The 22,881-nt window shown below is 37.1% G+C and overlaps 1 protein-coding gene across 5 annotated transcripts in view; it reads left to right on the top strand.

Annotated features, from left to right (window-relative positions):
• C8H8orf34 (chromosome 8 C8orf34 homolog) overlaps positions 1–22,881 on the top strand; it is a 477,170-nt gene that overhangs the window by 353,974 nt on the left and 100,315 nt on the right. For all 5 annotated transcript variants that reach the window (XM_025394226.1, XM_025394228.1, XM_025394227.1 and 2 more), the window contains one exon: positions 13,543–13,628. In XM_025394226.1, coding sequence (XP_025250011.1) covers positions 13,543–13,628 — 86 coding nt within the window. The remainder of the gene's footprint in view (positions 1–13,542; positions 13,629–22,881) is intronic.

Consider the following 22,881-nt stretch of genomic DNA (forward strand, 5'->3'; position numbering starts at 1 on the left):
CACCACCACGCCTGGCTAATTTTTTATATTTTTAGTAGAGACAGGGTTTCACCGTGTTGGCCAAGCTGGTCTTGAACTCCTGACCCAGGTCATCCACCCACCTTGGCATCCCAAAGTGCTGGGATTACAGACATGAGCCACCCCGCTCAGCCTGTTTATTCCTTTTTATAGGTACATCAATGCTACATTAAAACACAGGGGAAAAGGAGAACAAATTAACTTTGTATGCTTAAATTTCAGATATTCTACTCTAGGCTACTGAAATACAGAGAGTGTTACATGGAACCATGCATTTGGAAAATAGGTACAGATCTCCTAGTAATATTGTTGCTCTGTATTCTGAAATCAGAATTATCACACTTTTAACACATCCAGTCTCATCTGATCTTGGAAGCTAAGCAAGGTTGAGCCTGTTTAGTACTTGGATGGGAGAATTATCGTATGTCTCATGAGCTTGGGAGAGACACTTTGCACTGAATCCAGTGTAATTTCCTTTGCATTTTTTTTCTGTCACCTATGTAATCTATCTATCATCTATCCATCCATTCATTCATTAATCTATCATGTGTTTTGATTGTTTTCCAAAAGTAAAATAAAAATATATGTTGTTTTGCTGCTTGCTCTTTCAGTTAATTTGTTGTGACTCATCTGACACATCAATAGATATTTACCTGCATCGTCTTTTCTCATTGTTTAAGACACTATTGTAGGCTGGGCCTGGTGGCTCACACATGTAGTCCTAGATACCAAAAGGCTGAGATGGGGGGATCACCTGATCCCAAGAAGTCAAGACTTCAATGAGCAGTGATTGCACAACTATACTCGAGCCTGGGTGACAGAGTGAGATCCTGTCTCAAGGGGAGAAAAAAAAGACACGAATATGTCTATAGTAAAATACATAATAAATATATAATAAAATACTGCTCATATAATAAATATGAACAGTAAAGGACTGGTAATAAAAACAGGGACTATATATATATCACACAATCAAAACATATGATAGATTAATCTATATTATATATAGATCATATATTATATATAGATTTTATAGATATATATAGATTCTATATAGATAGATTATATATGTAGTCCCTATTTTTTATTACCATTCCTTTACTGTTCATATTTAGTTTGTTCCTTAAACAACACAGTACTGAGCATTTTTCTAACATTGCTAAATTTTCTACTTTGGATAAATTCCTCAAAAGGAAGTGATGATTCAGAAGAGATATAAAATCTAATGAATCAATATCTATTTATATATAAGTTTATATCTATAGTGATAGCCAAATTACGCTTTTAAAGTGTGGTACATATTCTCTTCCATCACCATTTCACAAGCACTCATCTGTCCCCATATCATGTTTTTAAATCTTTACCAAGCTGCTACATAAAAAAGTTCTACATCATTTACTTTTTCTCAAAATTTTCTTAGCTGTAATTGCTTTGCTTCACTTTTTACTAAAATTAGTTATAATTTCCTTTAGCTATAAATGATTTGCTTTATATAATTTAGTGCTATGCAATTTAGCTAATACAAATCCATTGCAATTAACCACCTTACTGCTCTTTAATCCCTTTTCCCCTCTAATTTTGATTTACCTAATATTAATATTAACTATGGCTAAACTTTACTTTGCATTGTCTTTTGTTTCAACTCTACTCCTATGACAGATTAATTTCTGTGCATTTTCATGCATATTTTTCTCCATCCTTTAACTTTTAACTTGTTTTAATAACTCTGTGCCAGATACCTCTTTTAGTCAATATGTGGTAGATTTTTGTCCCACACTCATATTAAATAAACAAATGACCTAATTTATTTTATATCAGGTATATTTTGTAAATTGCTAGTCATTTTTTGTACTTTAATATTTCTTGATATTTCCTTTTATTTGCTGTATTTCTTCTCCTATAATTTGTAAGCTATATAGCTTATTTTCACAGGCAGTTATTGTTAAGCTATTGAGAATATATTTAAGTTTATATGTGTTGAATTATCAGAAGCAGTATCTCTTACTTCTGTAAGATACAGGAATTGGTGTACTTAAAATCCTTGCAGCTTCCTCCCATTACTTTCAGGATTTTTGCAGTTTAGTATTGCTAAATGATTGTTGCATTTTTTTCCCTCATGTGTCCTCTCTGCCTAGAATCTTAGTGTGAGCATTCTGATCTTTAACCATAGTTGTTAGAATGACAGACTTAGTCTTATATCTGTTACTTAAATGACCTCAATACTTGCTAGTCATCCCTAATTTTATGCTTGCTTATGAATGAGTTTTGCATTTTGATTCTTTCGCTTTGGACCACCACAGGGAAGGTTTTAGTAAGGGCAGATAGAGGATGTAGAATTTTGAATTTATTTTCTGAGTATGGTATTGGAGCTACTGATTTCCTGATTCTTGGCAGAGTGAGTATCTCCTAGTGAAGCAGTCCCAAGCCCATGGACTGCTCTCACTGCTCCAGATTAGGGGGACTTTCCTCCAGTTCAGCAAGGTGATGCCTGCATGGCATGATCCTAAACCTTTGTAGAGAAATGAGTTATAAAATCCCCCCTCAGGGGAGCCTTTCTGCTCGTTGGTGTTGCACGACAGCTCACTTTCCTTAGGCTGCAACCTCAGGACACAGTTGTTTTAGAACTCCACGGGAATCTCAGATTTTTCCTGCCTTCTATCCTCCATCCTTCCTAGTTAGAAAGAACTCAGTGGGGTTTTCCAGAGTTCCTTTATCTCCAAAACAATGTACAACTTTCTAAAGAAAGTTGCTATGTGGCTACCCCGATTCATGTCTTCTTGCTGGTTCCATGTCTTGTAGCAATTTCTCCATGTTTGTAATACTGTATATCACTAGTGACATTCTTCCAATTGCCATTTGTGGGCACATAGAACCCTATTAAAATGTCATCTTTCTCTGGTACAAAATAATATTACTTTGGAATGTTCAGTGTACTTGAACATTTCAGTATACCTTCTAATTTTACTAGTTATCACGATTTATTCTTAAGTATTCTAAATCTTTTCAAAAGGAAAAAGCAAAGAAGGGAACTTAAATCATCTTACCAGGGCAGCAAAACCTACTGTCACTTTCAGTGTTATAGCATAGAAAAGCCTGGAAGTGTTGAGTTTGCTTTTAGCCACCAGAGAGAAGGAGAGAAATTGGCTATATACAAAAGAAGTCAGCTATCTAACAGATGCCTCCAAGGAATATACAGAAAAGGGCCTGGTCTTTCATCACGTACATATGTGAGGCAGCCTTCAGTTTCAGTACTATAAAGGGATCTATGATTAAAAGAAGAAGCAAGGTTTTGGCGATTTTTCAGAAGGATGTTTTAGCTTCCCACACAGTCCCATTTTTCAACCTGCTAGAAATCAGTGCTTTAAAAAGATTCCTTACAGCTGCTGAACTTGATGTCTGCTGACCAAGCAATTCTCTGTTAGGCTAAGTATGCAGGATCCTGGGCTCAAGTGGAGTCACACTTAGATTTTGAGCCTCAGTAAGATTGAACATATATGGGAAGAAAATTTAATGTTCAGCAAAAATTCAATACCCAGCAAGTTAGAGAAAGAAAAACACCAATATCCCCTGGTAGAGTCTTCCCCATTTTTGAAATTCTGGGCATGTTGCATTACAACTACCACAATGAGGGTGGATGGAAAGGGAAAGGCCTGCTTCCATAGCTATAAAACTGTAAAGATGAGGCACTACAGAAGGCAAAATGCCCTGTCGGCAATATCAGCATCATCTGGAAACTTACTAGAAACACAAATTCTTGGGCTCTACTTCAGACATTCTGAATCAGAAAGTCTATGATGGAGCCCAGCAATGTGTGTTCTAGAAGTCCTGTTGGAGATTTCAAGGTGCCCTAAAATTTGAGAACCATCGATAGTCCACAGAGGCCTTAACTGCCTATGTCCATTTTGATTGATTTTTAAAAAGGTTGGCTCCAGGAATCAAGACAGGCTGAAAGCACACTCACACTTCACCAGATCCTTTTATAGACAAGAAACCCTGTTAAAAATGAGCATGAACAATTGTTCTGAAAGAAGTGTGCTGATTCCAATGCCCAGGGCTGCCTCTAGCTCAGATAGTCTGTGTTTGGCTGCTTTCTCCTGGAGTTTCCTTAGCTCCAGAGCATGCTGGCCATTTGAACATAATCCTTTCTTTTGACTGCCTCAGGTTTCAGGGAGATTGCAATGTCCCCAGGGTTGTCCTTTGTGCACATAATAACCTGGCCAAGGTGTGTGAGTCAGAGGCCCACATTCTGGTCATATCTGCCTGGAAAATCTGGTTTTGTCGTGAATCAATCCTGCTCCGGATTTCATGTTCTCTACCTTATTTAGTGTTGACATTTTTACATTTGAGTTGAGGTAAAGCAGAAGAGACCAAACACAAAACATATCTATTCTCCAAGTGTACTTTCCCTAGATTTGTTTTTAAAATTCTTAAGCCTCTGCCAGGAAAGTAATTAGCAGTCCAGATAAGAGAGCACCTGTGCCAACTACATGTCTGCCACCATGCGTGTATAAAAAGAACCATAAATTTGATTAGAAAGTTACAGATAGTTTGCAGGCCCATATCTCACTTTCAGGAGATAGGAAGTTAAAAGGAAAATTTAACAGGAAAGAGGATGGTTTCTATCTCTATGTCACCATTAATCATTGTATTTTAGAGGTAAATGTTCAGAGGTTCTTGCGAATGAGAGAGAATTGAAGAAGCAGAATGTAAGGGCAGTCCTCTGCTATTCTACTTCATTCTGCTCTCATCTTTATGCATTGCTGCTTATTCTCTTTTGTGACATCAATAGCAAGAATCAAGCCACAGCAAGAGTACCTACAGACAAATGCCAAAAACCCACAAACAAATAAACTAGAAAAGAATATACTAAAATAAGAAAGGAAATCTAGGTAGTGTTGGAAATTTTTTTGGAAAAGATTTGGGAGAAGTAGAGCTGTGTCTGGGATGCAGGGATATCTGGGAGGGATCTGAGAGATGGTGTCACAGGGCCAGAATCAAGGTAAGCAGATTGCTCACCAAGGTGTCAAGTTGGAATCATCAGGGATCAAAGAGAAGAGTGAGATGGAGTTAAGTGGGTTTGGAAAAGAGAATGGGAGGAAGAACATACTGAAGACCTGGGACTTGGGGAGGATGGAGGCAAGGTTTTGTAGGGCAGCAGTGACTTTTTTCCTAGGGTAAAAAGGAACCATTCAAATGCTGAGGGAATTCAGATAGACAGCATTTGAATTAGACAGTGATTCTGGGGACCACAAGCGTAAATTAATATGCAAGGCCCCGATGTTGTGGAGAGTATCAGACCTTAGTGTCTGGCTTCAGGAAGCCTGCAAAGTAATTGGGCAGATCATGCAAATGCAAGTGGTCTCATGCCAAATTACAGGCTCAGGGCTAAGGCAGAGCTTTGCCTTTGAAAGTGCCCAATAAATTTTTGATGTTGGTGACAGTTTTGACTTTTTTAAGACTTCAAAATTGAGTGAGTGACAATAAGTTGTTAGAATTTCCCTCAAAAAATAAATCTGGAGAAACATACTGGAATTCTAAAAATGGAAATTTAACATTTGAAAGAGACTTAGAAGTAACTTGATGAATGTTGTTATGAAAGAGGCTTTGTGAATTAAAAGCAGACTTTAGAGGAGAAAGATAGGTTAATTTTCTAACCCTTTGAAGCCAATGGCTCAAAATCTCTTAAAACCAAAACTGTTTAATGTGGTTCCCCTGATCTAATTGACATTCATCAGGACCTACTATTTATTTTACAGTGAAATATAATATCATAGTATTCTAAGTAGCTGGATTAAATAGTAGTATAGCATATTCTAAAGTTCTTTGTAGAAATTTTGGAATCCAGGGAAGGCAAAACTCTCCCCACCACTTCAAACAGCCTGTTCGAGATCTTCACACGGATTTCCACGTACGTCTCTACACCTCTACCTACCTGTCTAAAATGCATTTTATTTATTTTTTATTTATTTATTTTTCAGCTTAACGAGATCTCAATTATCTTCATTGCGATTCTAGAATCAGATAATACTTTATTCCATGAAGCAAAATAAATGTTCCTTGAAATGCATTTTAAACTTACCATATCCCAAACAAAATTCCACTTAATCCCTACCAAATTTCTCTGTTTTCCTTATTTTGCTAAATGGCAACAGGATTAGTTCTGCTGCTCAGGTCAGAAATATTTACATTTTTTTTTTTCTGCTCTTTCACCCCCAAAGTCTAATTAAGCCAGTCCACTTCTGAGCACCTCCAGCACTGCACCTTTTGTTGGCCACACTCATCTTTCACTACGGTTGGTATGACAGCCTCCTAAAGTGTCTCCTGGCTCCTATGCTTGCTCCTGCAGGCTATCATCAACACAGCAGGTTATAGCAAAAGTCCCATCAAGTCACTTCTATGTTTTGAAACTCTCCAGTGGCTTCCCACTGTCATCAGAAAACTGGATTATTCATCATCAAATGCCGTAGCTACCGCTCTGATGGCATATTCTCCCACTCCTCCCCTCATTCAAGCCACTCTGGTCATTGGCCTCCATATATTTTTCTTTGCTATTCCCACTTCCTGTAATGCTCTTTTCCAGAGGTCTGAGTCACTTAATCCCTCATTTCTTCAAGTTTAGGCTCACAGATCACCTTCAAGGAAGGCCTTCCCCAGACACACGCTATGAAGCTGTACACTGCCCCTCCCACAGACCCTCCTTATATGCCTTCTGTGCTTTACATTTCCTTCCTTTAATTTTAACTAGATTTCTTATCGACATCTGATTCTGTATATTTTACTTGTTTGTTCATCCTCTCTAGTTGGCATAATGTAATCACCATGAGAACGGAAGCTGGCCAGCTTTACCTATTACTCTCTCCTTAGCACCTGAAACTGCTTCGGCCACCATGGGCACTTTCCATACACACCCTTTACTCCATGCTTCTGCTGGATTATCACTCTTGCTGGATTATCACAAAAGCTCCCCAAATACCCTCCTAGATTTCACCAATCCAAAGATGAATATTATGTTTTTAGTACTGCTTTTACCATATGAGGCATATAAATGAAAACTTTCAAAGCTTCCTGCTACACGAAGTTTAGTTCCTCTGGTTTGCAAGATTGCATCTGAATTTATCTTACCTATCTAGATGTTTGTTACTTGCAACGTATTCAATTCGTATTCAATTCAAAAAAACATTTGGCAAATGTCTACTCTTTAGTTAGATATTGTTTTCTTCCAGAAAGTACTCAGGGAAGATTACAAATATTTTATATATGTGTATGAGTGTGTGTGCTTCTCCATGATAATATATGGAAGGATGACTCCTCATGAACCTGAAATCTGAATGCCATTTCAGTCCAACAGGAAAAAATTGTTAATTTGGTTATTTAAATCTTCTCTCATCTATCACATGGTTCAACTGAATTGACACTCAACATCAGGGAATTTTTTTAAGGGAATTATATCAACTTATTGGGTGTTTTGGGTTTTTAAAGTATAAAAAAAATAGCACAAGTCACCATCCATTCTCTCACTGTTTATATTATTTAAAACTCCCTCCTCATTATGGATTCGGCTGCTGTGTGTCTTTATTTATCCTTTTAGTCCAGTAATTGGCTGCTACTTGGTACTATTTTCAGTCTCCTTGCTTTTTCTTACAGAGTGAAACATCAGGATCAGTTGGATCTCATAACATCACCAAGCAAGCAAAATTGTAACTACTGCTATTGCAACCAATCCTCTTAACGAACTCTGACCTCTATTCTCTTGACTAGTCCATCTTCCTTAAGTCTATCTTGTAAGAGCCAGAAACTTTTCAGCAACATTTATTTAAAAAATATTTATTGATCATGCACATGTACTAGGTACTATCATAGGCTCTGTGATAGGTACAATAATCTCTGTGGATATAAACTTTCATTGCCTCATTCACTGTTAAGATTAAGTCAATGGAAGGTGATTAATGACACAGACTTTGGAATGGAATTTACTAATATTTATAACAGCATTTCCTCTAGCAAGATCTCACTGGCCAGTATAAAATCCAATCTCAGTCAGTTATTTTAAATTCAATCACGTTTACTGTCTTTATCAGCCCCACTTGTATCCCACTTCAAATACTCTCTTCCTCACCTCTTCTTGACAACTATTTCTTCCCATGCTTCAAGTAGGGACAAGCAACTTTGTGCAAATGCAAAGTTCAGCATCTTGACTCATCCTGGATTCTTTCAGATCTTATTTCCTGACCCAGGATGGCCAATGGGAATTATTCAATACAAATGTATGTGCAACTCAAATGCTCAGGGATTTTAGTGCCCAAGGCCCACCCTTGACCAGAAACCTATGAATAAGTGCTTTGTCCTTTCATCCTTCAAGTGGACACACCTCATTAGGCTCCTCAAAAATTCTTGTGGGGTTGAGCAACAGCCACCTGTCCGGGGTTGGCTCAATGACTCATGCTGTGTTGCCTTTCCTCCTTTCATGTTTTACACTCACGTCCCTCACTCCTGCCTCCCGGGTCAAACAACCACTCATACATAAGCCTCTGCCTCACACCCTGCACAGGGTGAACCAGGCTAAGAGCTTAACCTTAAATATATGCAGCATAATTATTACCACTTTTCAAGGGAATATAGTTATAAGTATACTATAGTATTCTATACAAAATCCCCAATATAGGGCTGGGCCACATTTTCTTTTCTTTATCTCCAAGATGAAATAATCACTAAGAAGTACCTTAAGAAATCTCTTTTAGAGTTTACAATGTACCAAGCTCTATCTAAACTAGACTTTAATTACATAAAAATAGGAAAAACAAAATCTTTTCCTTTAAGACACTTGCAGTGTTTTGGCAAACACAGACATCTACGTAAATAATTAAATCACAGTTGAAGTAAGAGCTGTGGTAAAGATTTGCACAGGTGGTAAGACTTTTGGAAGAAAACCTTCAGAAAAGAGGAGAATCTAGAATGAAAACCTAGAAACAAGCCAGATAGTAAAATGCAGAGGGATGGTGCCGTGGGGAGGTGTAGATATAGTCTGCCAGAAGTAATAGTATAGTGACACAGAGGCTTAATAACAAAATTCCTGAAAAAAGTAAAAGCAGTTTGGAGTTTATGGAGTATAAATTCCATGCTGGAGGATCGAAGAAGATGAATTTGCAGACACAGGTAGGGATTATGCAATATAGAGACTCAAATGACTTATGAAGGAGACATAACTCATCTTGTAGGTAATGAGAAGCCAATAAAAATGGTAGTTCTAAAATCCTTGTGAGTCAAGGATTATTTTGAGAAGCTGGCTAAAATTAGTGTCTCTCTCTCCAAAAAAAGATCACATCCACCCACAACTCTTCATTCCATTCACTGTGAACTATTGTGATTATATACTCATGTTAAGACTGCTTGCTCACCAATCTAGCCATAATATTCTCATGCTTTATTTTAAAGCAAGATGTCTTAACATTATACTCATAAAATATTTAGAGCAACATGAGTATACCCATGTCTTAACATGAGTATAATGTTAACATGAATATAATGTTAAGACCTCTTGCTCTAAAATATTTAAAATATGAGAAAAATATGGCTGGATTTGTGTTTTGGACATTCTAGTAGCCATATGGAAAAGGGGTTTCTAAGTATGGCTGTCTGTAAGGAAACTACACAATAATCCAGACAAATCAAGATAAGAAGTCACACTATGGCAGTACTATAAAGAAGTGATGGATTCGAGACATTTCTTTAAGAAGTAGATTCAGCAAGACAGATTGGTTTGCCAGGTGCAATGAGAGGCAGAGTGATTCCGAAGATGAGTTTGCTTTTGGACATGTTGCCTTTGAGGAGCTTATCTTGCATACAAGTAACATGTCCTATAAGAATTTGGGTACGCCAATCTTGAGCTGATGGTTTAAGATAAAGATTTAAAATTTCTCAACCTATATGAACTTAAAAAAGCTATCAAAGTGGATGAGATGATTCAGGGAGATGATTAGAATTGGAAAAGGAGGGCCTTGGATAGAGCTGAGGGAAAATATAATATTTATGGGTTTACAAAGAGAGAAAGCCTTTAAAAGAGACTGAGAAATGGTAGTCAGATATGCAGGAGAGACAAGGGCCACAGAAGAAAAGCAGTGACTGCCTTAAGAACAAATAGATATTAATACATCTATTTGACCACAAGGTCAAATAAAGACAAGGGCTGCACATTTCCCATTGTGCAAGGCAATTAGGAGGTCAGGCAGTCGGCATAAGCTGTTTTCTCGTGGTGGAGGCACAAACAAAATTAAAATAGGTTGAGGGGTGAATAAAAACTGTGGATGTAAAGGCATTGAATGAAAAATATGGGAGTTTGGCTCAAAGAGGATTGAGCATGAAAAGGAAACAGCTAGTTATTTTACATAATTAAGGGAGGTATTTTATTTTTGTGGGTTTTTTTTTTTTTTTTTTAAGACTGAAAGAGAAGTGAGCTTGTTCATATGCTGTGGGAAATGATAGTGGAAAAAAACAGAAAAAATACTGGTGGTGGGGTGACAGTGGATAAAATAGGTTGATGAGACATTGAGATCCTAATCTTTCCAGCATAATGGATAACCTCAGCCTTACACAGGAGACAGGGCCTCTTGTGCTCTGTGCATTGGAAAGGTGGTGAATACAGATCAGGGTGAAGATAATTCTGGAGGTGGTGTGTGAGGGCAAGATGAGGCCTGTACTCCTGATTACATCATTGTTCTGGGTGACACAGAGGAGAACTGATGGTGAGATTTTTGAAAATACTTTCAAAGGAATGGAAAAAAGAAAGACAACCAAGAAGTTCAAGTTTAAAGTTAGAGATCACAGATTTATAGTCACCAATCCTAGAATGATGATTTTCTCGAGTATTGTTCAGTAGCACATGTGCGGGAAAAACGGTAGGTGAATATAGGCTTGAAGTCTGCCTTTGCAGGAGTGACAGAGGACAGGGGTGCAGAGAAGCTGAGACAATGAGTCCCAACTGAGCAGGGAAGGCAAGGAAGCAGGAGGGGACATTCCCTGATACTCAGGGGAAAGAATAGGGAAATGGAGGTTTGTTAATATTTGGTTGGATGGAAAGTATTAAGGAGAGTGACACTGTGAAAGAGCCTGAAGGAGGTGAGTTTGTTTTCGGAGACCAGAACACGGGGCTTACAGATTTCTGCCGTGAAGCAATTCCCAGTCTGTCCTTAGGTTAAGGAAGGTGAAGTGGAAGGGAAGATCTCCAAATGTGAGGAGGTCAAGGGACTTTAACATTAGCAGGTAGATACACATGAATATCAAAATCACTCAGGATAATAACACTTGAGTTGAAGAAGAAAATTCCAAGCCTGACCCAAGTTGCTGCAGACAGAGAGAAGAAAGTTATACATAATCCTGTGCTATCTCAGGTTGGTGGGTCAGGCAGCCTCCCCGGGAGAGGAGGTACTGGAAGAGTCTTAGAGAAAAGGGATGTGATATTCTTAGGGGAGACTTTCCAATATGAAAACGACGAGCAGCCAACATTCTGTTTAGGGGCTGAAAATTTAAGGGAGTTTGTTTAATATGGAAAAGGAGTTTTAGAAAGCAAAGCAAAAAGTTTTGGGAGTATGAGTAAAACTCTTATGGTAAAAAAACAAAAAACAATTTAACTTTTATTTAGACTGTATTTCCCGGACTTGCCCACACACCCCTTGTTTGCACAGTACCCATTAACCTCTTACAGAAGTGGTGCTGTGTGGATTACAGCTTGGGAAACATTGGCAGAGCACTCGAGGATGGCAGGACTGTGAAGCATTCCGCAATGGAATTGGTGCCAAGTCATGGTAAACTCAGCTCTTAAGGTATCTGGAGGGCACTGTGTGGACAAGGACAAGCCAGCTGCAAGGCCACCCAATTTGTTGAGGTTTTGTCCATAGCCATTGGTCTCTTCCACTAAGATATATTAAAGCCTATCAGGGACAGTTATAATTTCTTTGCATCTCTATGACATTTGGCTTATGCTTGAGCATATTAATAAGTGCTAAATAAATATTTTGTTTTATTGATGAATACAACAAGCAAACAAAAATTACAGCACTGTTTTTAGATCTTGCTTCCTTCTGTCTTTGTTGGAAATTTATTTTCTTTTTAGGATTAAAAAAAATTTACTTTTTTTAGAGATAGGGGCGCTCACTCTGTCACCCCAGTTGGAGTGCAGTGGCATGATCATGGCTCACTGCAGACTTGAACTCCTGGCCTTAACCGATCTGCCTGCTTTAGCCTCCCAAAGTGCTGAAATTACAGGAGTGAGCCATCACACCTGGCCTGGTGTTTTAACTTAATATTAAATATCCCAATGTGTTGGAGTTCATTGTGAATTTTCAATAATAATTTTTACTCATACCTTTTAATATTTAATGCATCTCTGTACCTTCTCTCTTTGATATGATTTTGATAGAATGGTCCTGGACAAAGAGAGCCCACAACAGAATATCTGATATTGCTGAATACTGAAATTGATTATCCAAAGGGAATATAATAAAAAGTAGAGAATATTTGAAAAATATGTGGCTAATTTATTTATTTAAAAGTGGCCTTTTTACAAAATTAATTAAAAGTACAAAACCATACAAAGTTTAGCAAAAAATGTTACAACTTTCAGGAAATTCCCCTTGAGAATTGTTTAATTTTCTTATACAATACAGTAAGTGTGATTGCATATACAGAAGGTAATAAGTAAGTATAAATGTATAATAGAGGGATGTGCAGAATTTAATATTATAAAAATTATGGTGCATATATAATTCACATTGTAATTACACAGAAGATCAAGAGATATGCATATATGATTGAATTTGTAAAAGTCAAAAAGCAAATTATATGAGATTCTGCTGTGGTGTATAAAAGCAAAGATATAAAATGGCTGAGAATTATAACATTTATAAAAATTACAACTTATATAACATTATAACATTTGAAGCAATCCAGTATAGTTATAAATTATGCCTGTATTTATTGTTCTCTCCTGAGGAAGGCTCAGTGTCTATGAGAAGCCTGGGCAGTCACACCTTAGGAATCTTTACCTCCACTGCTGATACATATCTCGACCCACAGGTCTTAAAGCTTAGGTTGGTTGATTTGGAAGACTGTGTTTGATAAACCTCTGTGGAATCAAGAAAACCCTTTTATGACTCCCAGACCCTGATGCTAGGCGAGCACACTGTGTGGCCTCTTGTTTTCCTTCCACTCAATTCCCATTTGGGGTTTAAGTGAAAATATGTGCTTCTAAACTTTTCTACGATCAGACTGAGAAGAAAAGCAGATTCTACCTAGATAAATCCTGGCATGTATAGCATGTATATAACAGGAAATATAGAAGACTTCTCCTTAATGGTTAGAATAGCAAAAATCTTATATTAAAATGGCTTTAGTGAACTTATATTTCTATTTTGAACATGCACATCTGAGTTTAGAGTCTTGAAGTTCACAGCCATGTTCCCCATGGTGCATAGTTCACACTTCACAATTTAACATTATGAGATGTTTCAATGACCATTTTTAATTATTTAGGCTTCAAGGAGACAATCTGGAAGAAAGGACAGAAGAGTCACTACCAATGCTTCATTCTCCAGATGAAAAAATCCCAGATTCATTCGGTAAGTTTTAAGTTCAACAATATTTATTGCAGTTCTAGTGGCACTTAAACATTAAAGAAATAAAGGAAAAAAGTAAACCAGACATCTTCCTTTGCGTGAATTCACTGTAGCTGCAGGTTACGTATCTACCACTGGCACACTCCTTGGGGCTGTTTGTGTCAGGATAAGAGCAAAGGATAGAAGGAATTGAGAAGTGTGGATTCTGAGGAGTAATCTCTTTATGCCCCTGTTCTGTTTAAGGTCCAAACAGATCAACTGTAAGTTGGCTACTCCCTATATTATGTCACTAATTCAAACTTTCGAAATCCATGTTGTCAGCTGGATTTCTAGAAAATGAAACTGTTTCTCTGCCCCTTGTCACTTGCTATACCCGCTGCTCCCATTCTCACGTCATTGATCCAGTCATTCTTCTTGGGCAGAAATGTCAATATCATACTTGACAATATCATACTCCATCTCTCCCAGCCCTGTTTTAAATTGGTCTCCATTTATGTCAATGTCACTTCAGAATTTCCTCCCAGAGTCAGCCTCCTTTGTATTTGCCCTAATATTGCCTGGTCTATGTCTTTTCCCTCTTTCTCCATCAAGTATAACTCCCTTCTTGGCTCTCCTTGGACAATCTCACCCCTCTTTGGTTCATTGTTTTTCTGAAAATAAAGCTGCTTATTTCATTTCCATTTTCTATAGTACAAAATGGAAATTCCTTAACTTAGCAAACAAACTTAATATCAGAGCAATTCAAAATGTTTGTTGTATATGTAAATAAGTACAGGTAATGTCACTCCAGTGCCATCTAAGGTACATCACATCTTCATCAGTCAGCGTAAGAGCAAAACACAGTCCATATATTCAACCTGGTTAGTTAGAAGATAGACTATAGGAAAGTATTTTTCTTACACCTGGATTGAGAAGGACCTCTTCAACAGTACAAAAACATCTCCAGCCATAAGAGAAATAATTGGAACATTCAACTGTAGAAAATTAAAAACTCATGTTTATCAAAAGATGCCCAAAGACGCTCAAGATTAAGATGGTGACAGGAGGCAGGACCAGATTGCAGCTCCCACTAGGACAGACAGAACAGTATGTGGAGACTCACATCATGAACTTTTGCTCCAAGAAGTACCGCAGGAGCATACCAAGAAAGCCGAGAGAATCCACAGACTATTTGAAGGAAATGGACCACCACTGCAGGCTCCCTGAGATGCAAAAGTTTGTGAGTCTTCTTACTTTCTAGATGAGGAGACTCATGGTCTGGGGCAAGTTCTCAGCCCTGATCACTTGTTGCCTGGAAATAAACTCACTGCTGTTGAGGTGGCACAGTGGGTGTGAGACCAGCCTTTAGGACTATGGGCTGCCTTGGAACTGGGTGAAGCCTGTGACTGCTGGCCTTCCCCTACTTCCTCGGCAACCTGTATGACTCAGCAGAGGCAGCCATCATCTCCCTGGGAATATAACCCCATTGGACTGAGAACCACACTCCCATCCCCCACAGCAGAAACAGCAAGTCCCACACAAGAAGAGGCTGAGCTCAGACATACCTATCTCTGCTCCTACCTGGTGGTCTTTCTTTACCTGCTGTGGTAGCCAAAGACAAAGGGCATAATCTCTTGGGAACTCTATGGCCCTCCCCACCACCTGAGAAACCTGAATACTTAACCAAGTGTTCCTAGGGCGGGTTTGCATCCTCCTCATAGGGCCAATGCATTCTTGAAAGCACTACTTCCTGGCTGGAGGCCAACCAGCACACTAAACAAAAACATAACCAAAGTCCCTTACAGAGTCCACTTCACTCCCCTGCTACCTCCTCCAGGGCAGGTGATGGTATCCACAGCTGCAAGACCTGAAGACTGATCACATCACAGGACTCTTTGCAGACCCTCCCCAGTACCAGCCCAGAGCCCGGTAGCTCCACTGGATGACTAGACCCAGAAGAGCTAAAACAATCACTACAGTTCAACTCTCAAGAAGCCTCATTCCTAGGGGAATGGGGAGAACACAACATCAAGGGAACACACTAAGGGACAAAAGAATCTTAACAGCAGTTCTTGAATCCTACATCTTCCTTCTAACATAGTCTGCGCAAATTAGAAGGAACCAGTAAAACAATTCTGGTAATATGAAAAAGCGAGGTTAATACCCCTAAAAGATCATACAAGCTCACCAGCAATGGATTCAAATCAAGAGGAAATCTGAATTGCCAGAAAAAGAATTCAGAAGATTGAATATTAAGCTAATCAAGCAGGCATCACAGAAAGGTGAGTCCAACTTACATAAATCAAAAACATAATTCAGGATATGAAATGAAAACTCTTCAGTGAAATAGGTAGCATAAATAAAAAATAATCAGAACTTCTGGCAGTCAAAGACACACTTAGAGAAATGCAAAATACACTGGAAGGTATCAGCAATCAAATTAAAAAGCAGAAGAAACAACTCCAGAGCTCAAAGACAAGGTTTTTCAATTTACCCAATCCATCAAAGACAAAGAAAAAAGAATTTTAAAAACATGAACAAAGCCTCCAATGAACAAAGCCTCCAAGAAGTGTGGGACTGTGTTAAATGTCCAAACCTAAGAATAGTTGATGTTCCTGAGGAAGAAGAGAAATCTAAAAGTTTGGAAAACATATTTGAGGGAATAATCAAGGAAAATTTCCCTAGCCTTGGTAGAGATCTAGAACTCTGAATACAAGAAGCTCAAAGAACACCTGGGAAATTCGTTGCAAAAAGATCATTGTCTGCGCACATAGTCATCAGGTTATCTAAAGTCAAGACGAAGGAAAAAATCTTAAGAGCTTTGAGGCAAAAGCATCAGGTAACCTATAAAGGAAAACCTATCAGATTAACAGCAGATTTCTCAACAGAAACTCAAGCCAGAAGGGATTGGGGACCCATTTTTAGCCTCCTTAAACAAAACAATTGTTACCCAAGAATGTTATATTCAGAGAAACTAAGCTTCATAAATGAAGGAAAGACACAGTCTTTTCCAGACAAATAAATGCTGAAAGAATTTGCCACTCCCAAGTCAGCAATACAAGAACTTCTAGAAGGAACTCTAAACCCTGAAATAAATCATTGAAATACACCAAAGTAGAACCTCTTTAAAGTGTAAATCTCACAGGACTCATATAACAATAACACAGTGAAAAAAAAACTTGGGTATTCAGGCAACACACAGCACAAAGCATAGAATACTACCTCACATCTCTATACTAACATTGAATGTAAATGGCCTAAATGCTCCACTTAAAATACACAGAATGGCAAAATGGATAAGAATTCACCAGCCAAGTTTCTGCTGTCTTCAGGAGACTCGCCTAACACATAAGGACTCATATCAACTTAAGGTAAAGGGGTAGAAAAAGGTATTCCATGCAAATGGACACCAAAAGCAAGTAGGAGTAGGTATTTTTATATCAGATGAAACAAACTTTAAAGCAACAGCAGTTAAAAATAAACAAAGTGGAACATTATATAATGATAAAAGGACTAGTTCAACAGGAAAATGTCACAATCCTAAATATATATATAAGCCTAACACTGGAGCTTCCAAATTTATAAAACAATTACCACTAGATCTAAGAAATGAGATAGATGGCAACACAATAATAGTGGTGGACTTGAATACTCCACTGACAGCACTAGACAGGTCATCCAGACAGAAAGTCAACAAAGAAACAATGGACCTAAACTTGACAGATATTTACCAAACAGTCTACCCAACAACTGCAGAATATACATTCTATTCATCAGCACATGAAATATTCCCCAAAATAAACCATATGATAGGCCACACAACAAGTCTCAGTAAATTTAAGAAAATCAAAATTATATCAAGTACTCTCTGAGACCACACTGGAATAAAATTGGAAATCAAATCCAAAAGGAAGCTGCAAAACCATGCAAATACATGGAAATTAAATAACCTGCTCCTCAATGATCATGGGGTCAACAAGGAAATCAAGATGGAAATTAAAAAGTTCTTTGAACTGAACAATAACAGTAACACAACCTATCAAAACCTCTGGGATACAGTAAAAGTAGTGCTAAGAGGAAAGTTCATAGCATTAAATGCCTACATCAAAAAGTCTGGAAGAGCACAAACAGATAATCTAATGTCATACCTCCTGGGACTGGAGAAACAAGAACTATCCAAACCCAGAAGAAGAAAAGAAATAACAAAGATCAGAGGAGAACTAAAAGAAACTGAAACAAAAATATTACAAAAGATAGATGAAACAAAAAATTGGTTTTTGAAAAGATAAATATAGTAAGATTAACCAAGAAAAGAAGAAAGAAGATGCAAACAAGCTATATTAGAAATGAAACAGGAGATATTACTACTGATACCACAGAAACACATAGATTATTAAAGGCTACTGTGAACATCTTTACATATATAAACTGGAAAACCTAGAGGAGATGGATAAATTCCTGGAAATATACAACCCTTCTAGATTAAACCAGGATGATATAGAATCTCTAAACAGACCAATAACAAGCAGTGAGATTGAAATAGTAATAAAAAATTGCCAACAAAAATAAGTTAGGGACCAGATGAATTCACAGCTGAATTCTATCAGACAATTCAAAGAAGAATTGGCACTATTTCAAAAGATAGAGAAAGAGGTAATCCTTTCTAAATCATTTTATGAAGCCAATATTACCCTAATGCCAAAACCAGGGAAGGACATAACACAGAAAGAAAACTATAGACCAGTATCCTTGAACATACATGCAAACATCCTCACAAAATGCTAGTAAACCAAATCCAACAGAGTATCAAAAAGATAATCCACCAGGATCAAGTGGGTTTCATACCTTGGATGCAGGGATAGTTTAACATATGCAAGTCAATAAATGTAGCATAGCACATAAACAGAATTAAAAACAAAAATCACATAATCATCTCAATAAAGGCAGAAAAAGCATCAGACAAAATCCAGCATCCCTTTAGGATTAAAACCCTCAGCAAAATTTTTATAGAAGGTTCATACCTTAAGGTAAAAAAGCCATCTATGAAAAACCCACAGCCAGCATTATACTGAATAGGGAAAAATTGAAAGCATTCTCCCTGATAACTGAAAGAAAACAAAGATGCCCACTTTCACCACCTCTATTCACGTAGTACTGGAAGTCCCAGCCAGAGCAATCAGACAAGAGAAGGAATAAAGGGCATCCAGATCAGTGAAGAGGAAGTCAAACTGTCACTGTTTGCTGATGATATGATTATATACCTAGAAAACTCTAAAGACTCATCCAAAAAGCTCCTAGAACTGGTAAATGAATTCAGCAAAGTTTCAGGATACAAAATTAATGTACATATCAGTAGCTCTGTTGTATACCAACAGCGACCACACTGAGAATCAAATCAAGAACTCAAGCCTTTCCATAATATCTGTAAAAAAAAAAATACTTAGGAATATAACTAATCAAGGACATGAAAGACCTCTACAAGGAAAACCACAAAACACTGCTGAACGAAATTATAGACCACACAAACAAATGGAAATACTTCCCATACTCATGGACGGGTAGAATCAATATTATGAGAATGACCATACTGCCAAAAGCAATCTATAAATTCAATGAAATTCCCATCAAAATATCACCATCATTCTTCACAGAACTAGAAAAGACAATCTTAAAATTCATATGGAACCAAAAAAGAACCTGCATAGCTAAAGCTGTCCTAGGTGAAAAGAACAAATCTGGAGGAATCCCATTACCTGAATTCAAACTATACTATAAGGCCATAGTCACCAAAACAGCATAGTACTATTATAAAAATAGGCACATAGACCACTGGAACAGAATAGAGGAACCCAGAAATAAACCCAAATACTTACAGAAAACTGATCTATAACAAAGCAAACAAAAATATAAAGTGGGGAAGGGACACCCTATTCAACAAATGGTGCTGGGATAATTGGCAAGCCACATGTAGAAGAATGAAACTGGATCCTCATCTCTCATCTTACACAAAAATCAACTCAAAATGGATCAAGGACTTAAATTTAAGAACTGAAACCATAAAAATTCTAGAAGATAACATCAGAAAAAACCCTTCCAGACATTAGCTTAGGTAAAGGCTTCATGACCAAGAACCCAAAAGCAAGTGCAACAAAAACAAAGATAAATAGATGGGACTTAATTGAACTAAAAAGCTTCTGCACAGTCAAATAAATAATCAGCAGAGTAAGCAGAAAACGCAGAGTGGGAGAAAATCTTCATAATCTATACTTCTGACAAAGGACTAATATCCAGAATCTATAATACAAAGTTCTCAAATCAGCAAGAAAAAAACTAACAATCCTATCAAAAAGTGGGCTAAGGACATGAATAGACGTTTCTCAAGAGGATATATGAGTGGCCAAAAAGCATATGGAAAAATGCTCAACATCACTAATGATCAGGGAAATGCAAATCGAAACCACAATGTGACACCACCTCACTCCTGCAAGAATGGCCATAGTAAAAAAATCAAAAAATAATAGATGTTGGTGTGGATGTGGTAAAAAGGAACACTTTTACACTGTTGGTGGCAATGTAAACTAGTACAACCACTCTGGAAAACAGTGTGGAGATTCCTTAAAGAACTAAAAGAAGATCTACCATTTGATCCAGCAATCCTGTTACTAGGTATCCACCCAGATGAAAAGAAGTCATTATACGAAAAAGATATTTGCACATAAATGTTTATAGCAGCACAATTTGAAATTTCAAAAATATGGAAGCAGCCCAAATGCTCCTCAATCAATGAGTGGATAAAAAAAGTGAGATATATATATAGTGGAATACTACTCAACCTTAAAAAGGAACAAAATAATGGCATTTACAGCAACCTGGACAGAATTGGAGACTGTTATTCTAAGTGGAGTAACTCAGGAATGGAAAACCAAATATCATATGTTCTCACTTATATGTGGGAGCTAAGCTATGAGGATGAAAAGGCTTAAGAATGATATATTGGACTTTGGGGACTTGGGGGAAAGGGTGGGGGTGGCGAGGGATAAAAGACTACACATTGAGTACAGTGTACACTGCTCCGGTGATGGGTGCACCAAAATCTCAGAAATCACCACTAAATAGCTTATTCATGTAACCAAACACCACCTGTTCCCCAAAAACCTATTAAAAAAATTAAAAATTAAAAAAAGATGCCCAAAGAAAAGCCACAAATAGGGAAACATATTTGCAATGTAATTGCCACTGATCAAAGATTAATATTCAGAATATGAAGAACACCTACAATTTAATAAATAAAAAAATCAACACATCAATAGAAAAATAAGTAACAATTATGAATATACATTTTACAGAGAGGAAACACAAAAGGCCAACAAGCAGATGAAAAATACTTAAACTACCTTAGTGATCATGGAAAAGCAAATTAAGACCATGGAGAGATACAATCCTTTTCCTTTTACAAGCTTTTGATTGGCATTGATTAAGAAAACTGAAAAAACTAAGTTCTGGTGAAGTCATAGGTAAAAAGAAACTCGTTTATTACAGGTATATGAGTTTTTGAAAAGTTTTCCATTATCTTAAAATCTTGAGCATTTATATAATCTAAAACCTAAAAACTCCATTTCTAGGTAAATGCTTTAGAGAAACAAGTTTCATATAGCATGAAATATGAACAACCCTTGTTAGTATGTTCATAGACAGGGAAATGGATAAATTATGAAATTTTTTTACACAGTAGAAACCTGAATGCATTTCAACTACATACAGGCAATGGATAAAATCAGTGACATACAAATAGATCCCCTGTATGGAGTTGAAAGGCATTCAGATTTCTAGTGTGTAAATGTAGAACAATTGTTTTCCTAAAAAAAGAAAGCCCTGATTTGTAGAGATTGATGATTTCCGTGGTGTGAATACTCCCACTGTGACTGATTTCCAGCAGCCAAACTGAAATGGTAGTGGGTTCTCCCAGTCTGGTATAAGCAAGTTGCAGCTCACCATTAAATGAGTCTTAAAAGCCTAATGCTTCTTGAACAAGAGCAAGTCACAGAATGCCATTTTAATAAAGCTCCAAAAAGCAAATCTAGCCAATACATTCTTTAGGAAAACATAAGTGACAAAACTATATTTAAAGAAGGGAATGACAAACACAAAATATTGGTTATTCTCAAGGGTAAGGGGAGACTGGGTGATGGGGTAAGGAAGGAGCCCACACATATATGAAGGTTATTGAAAATGCCCTAATTATTAAGTGGTGGGTTTGGGGTGTTTATTTTGTCATTTGTAATTTGTAATTTAAATATATCACATATACTAATAGCTGTGATATATTTTGCATGTTATATTTATATAAATGTTTTACAGATGTTGTATTTTTATATGTCAAATATTAGGTAATAAATATTTTTTTTAAAACTGCTAAGGGAACATAAACCAATGTTAATGTAGCGTAATACAAAGACATGGCCATAGTTAATACATACTCACATCCGTGGTGATGACATGGCATGTTCTTATGATAGACATTTAACCATGATAATGAACATTAAGTAATGTGTCACTAGCAACATGGAGGCCCCAGGCTGGCCATTCGTTGACACTCACACAGCTTCTGGAGTCAGTCTGGTTTCTGCTCATAGATACTCTTGCATGTGTATCTTCACTTACGCCATCCTTCCCTGACTAGCAATAAGGCCTTTTCCCTCCCTTCTCTGCCTATTTAGATCATCTGCTGTAAGATCATGTAAAGTCTCTCTGATATTTTCTTTCTCTCATTCCCAAATTGTTTTTGAATTGCTTCTTCTGTGTTTGTTTCTCCTACTTCCATTGGATTATATGCTTCTTGAAGTTTTCTTACATTACTCATCATGCCCAATACAAAACCAGGCACAAGAAAGACACTATTTGGTTAGTTGCCAATAATTTTTTAAATTTTATCAAAATAACTCCAACTTACCAATCTTTACCTATATATATCCTTCAGCAATCTCATTTACATAATTACTGAGTATTATAAGGACTCAAATTTCCTGGGAAATTAAATAATGTATCAAGAATGTGTTGCAGATTATACTTTAAGCTCTTTTCTTGAAATGCCTAATCCTGCATTCTTCACATTCAATTATTAGTATGCCTAATCTGCAAATTCCAGAATATGAGTTTCTGATTTAGTACATTCTTTTCTACTTAAGTTAATCAAATGACTAGATCCAATAATTGAATAGCATTGGCACTATCCGAAAGTGCTATAAAGTTGACAGTTTGTGTCAACTGTGCATCCACA

This window comes from Theropithecus gelada, chromosome 8, assembly GCF_003255815.1.
Source record: "Theropithecus gelada isolate Dixy chromosome 8, Tgel_1.0, whole genome shotgun sequence".
NCBI lineage: Eukaryota > Metazoa > Chordata > Mammalia > Primates > Cercopithecidae > Theropithecus > Theropithecus gelada.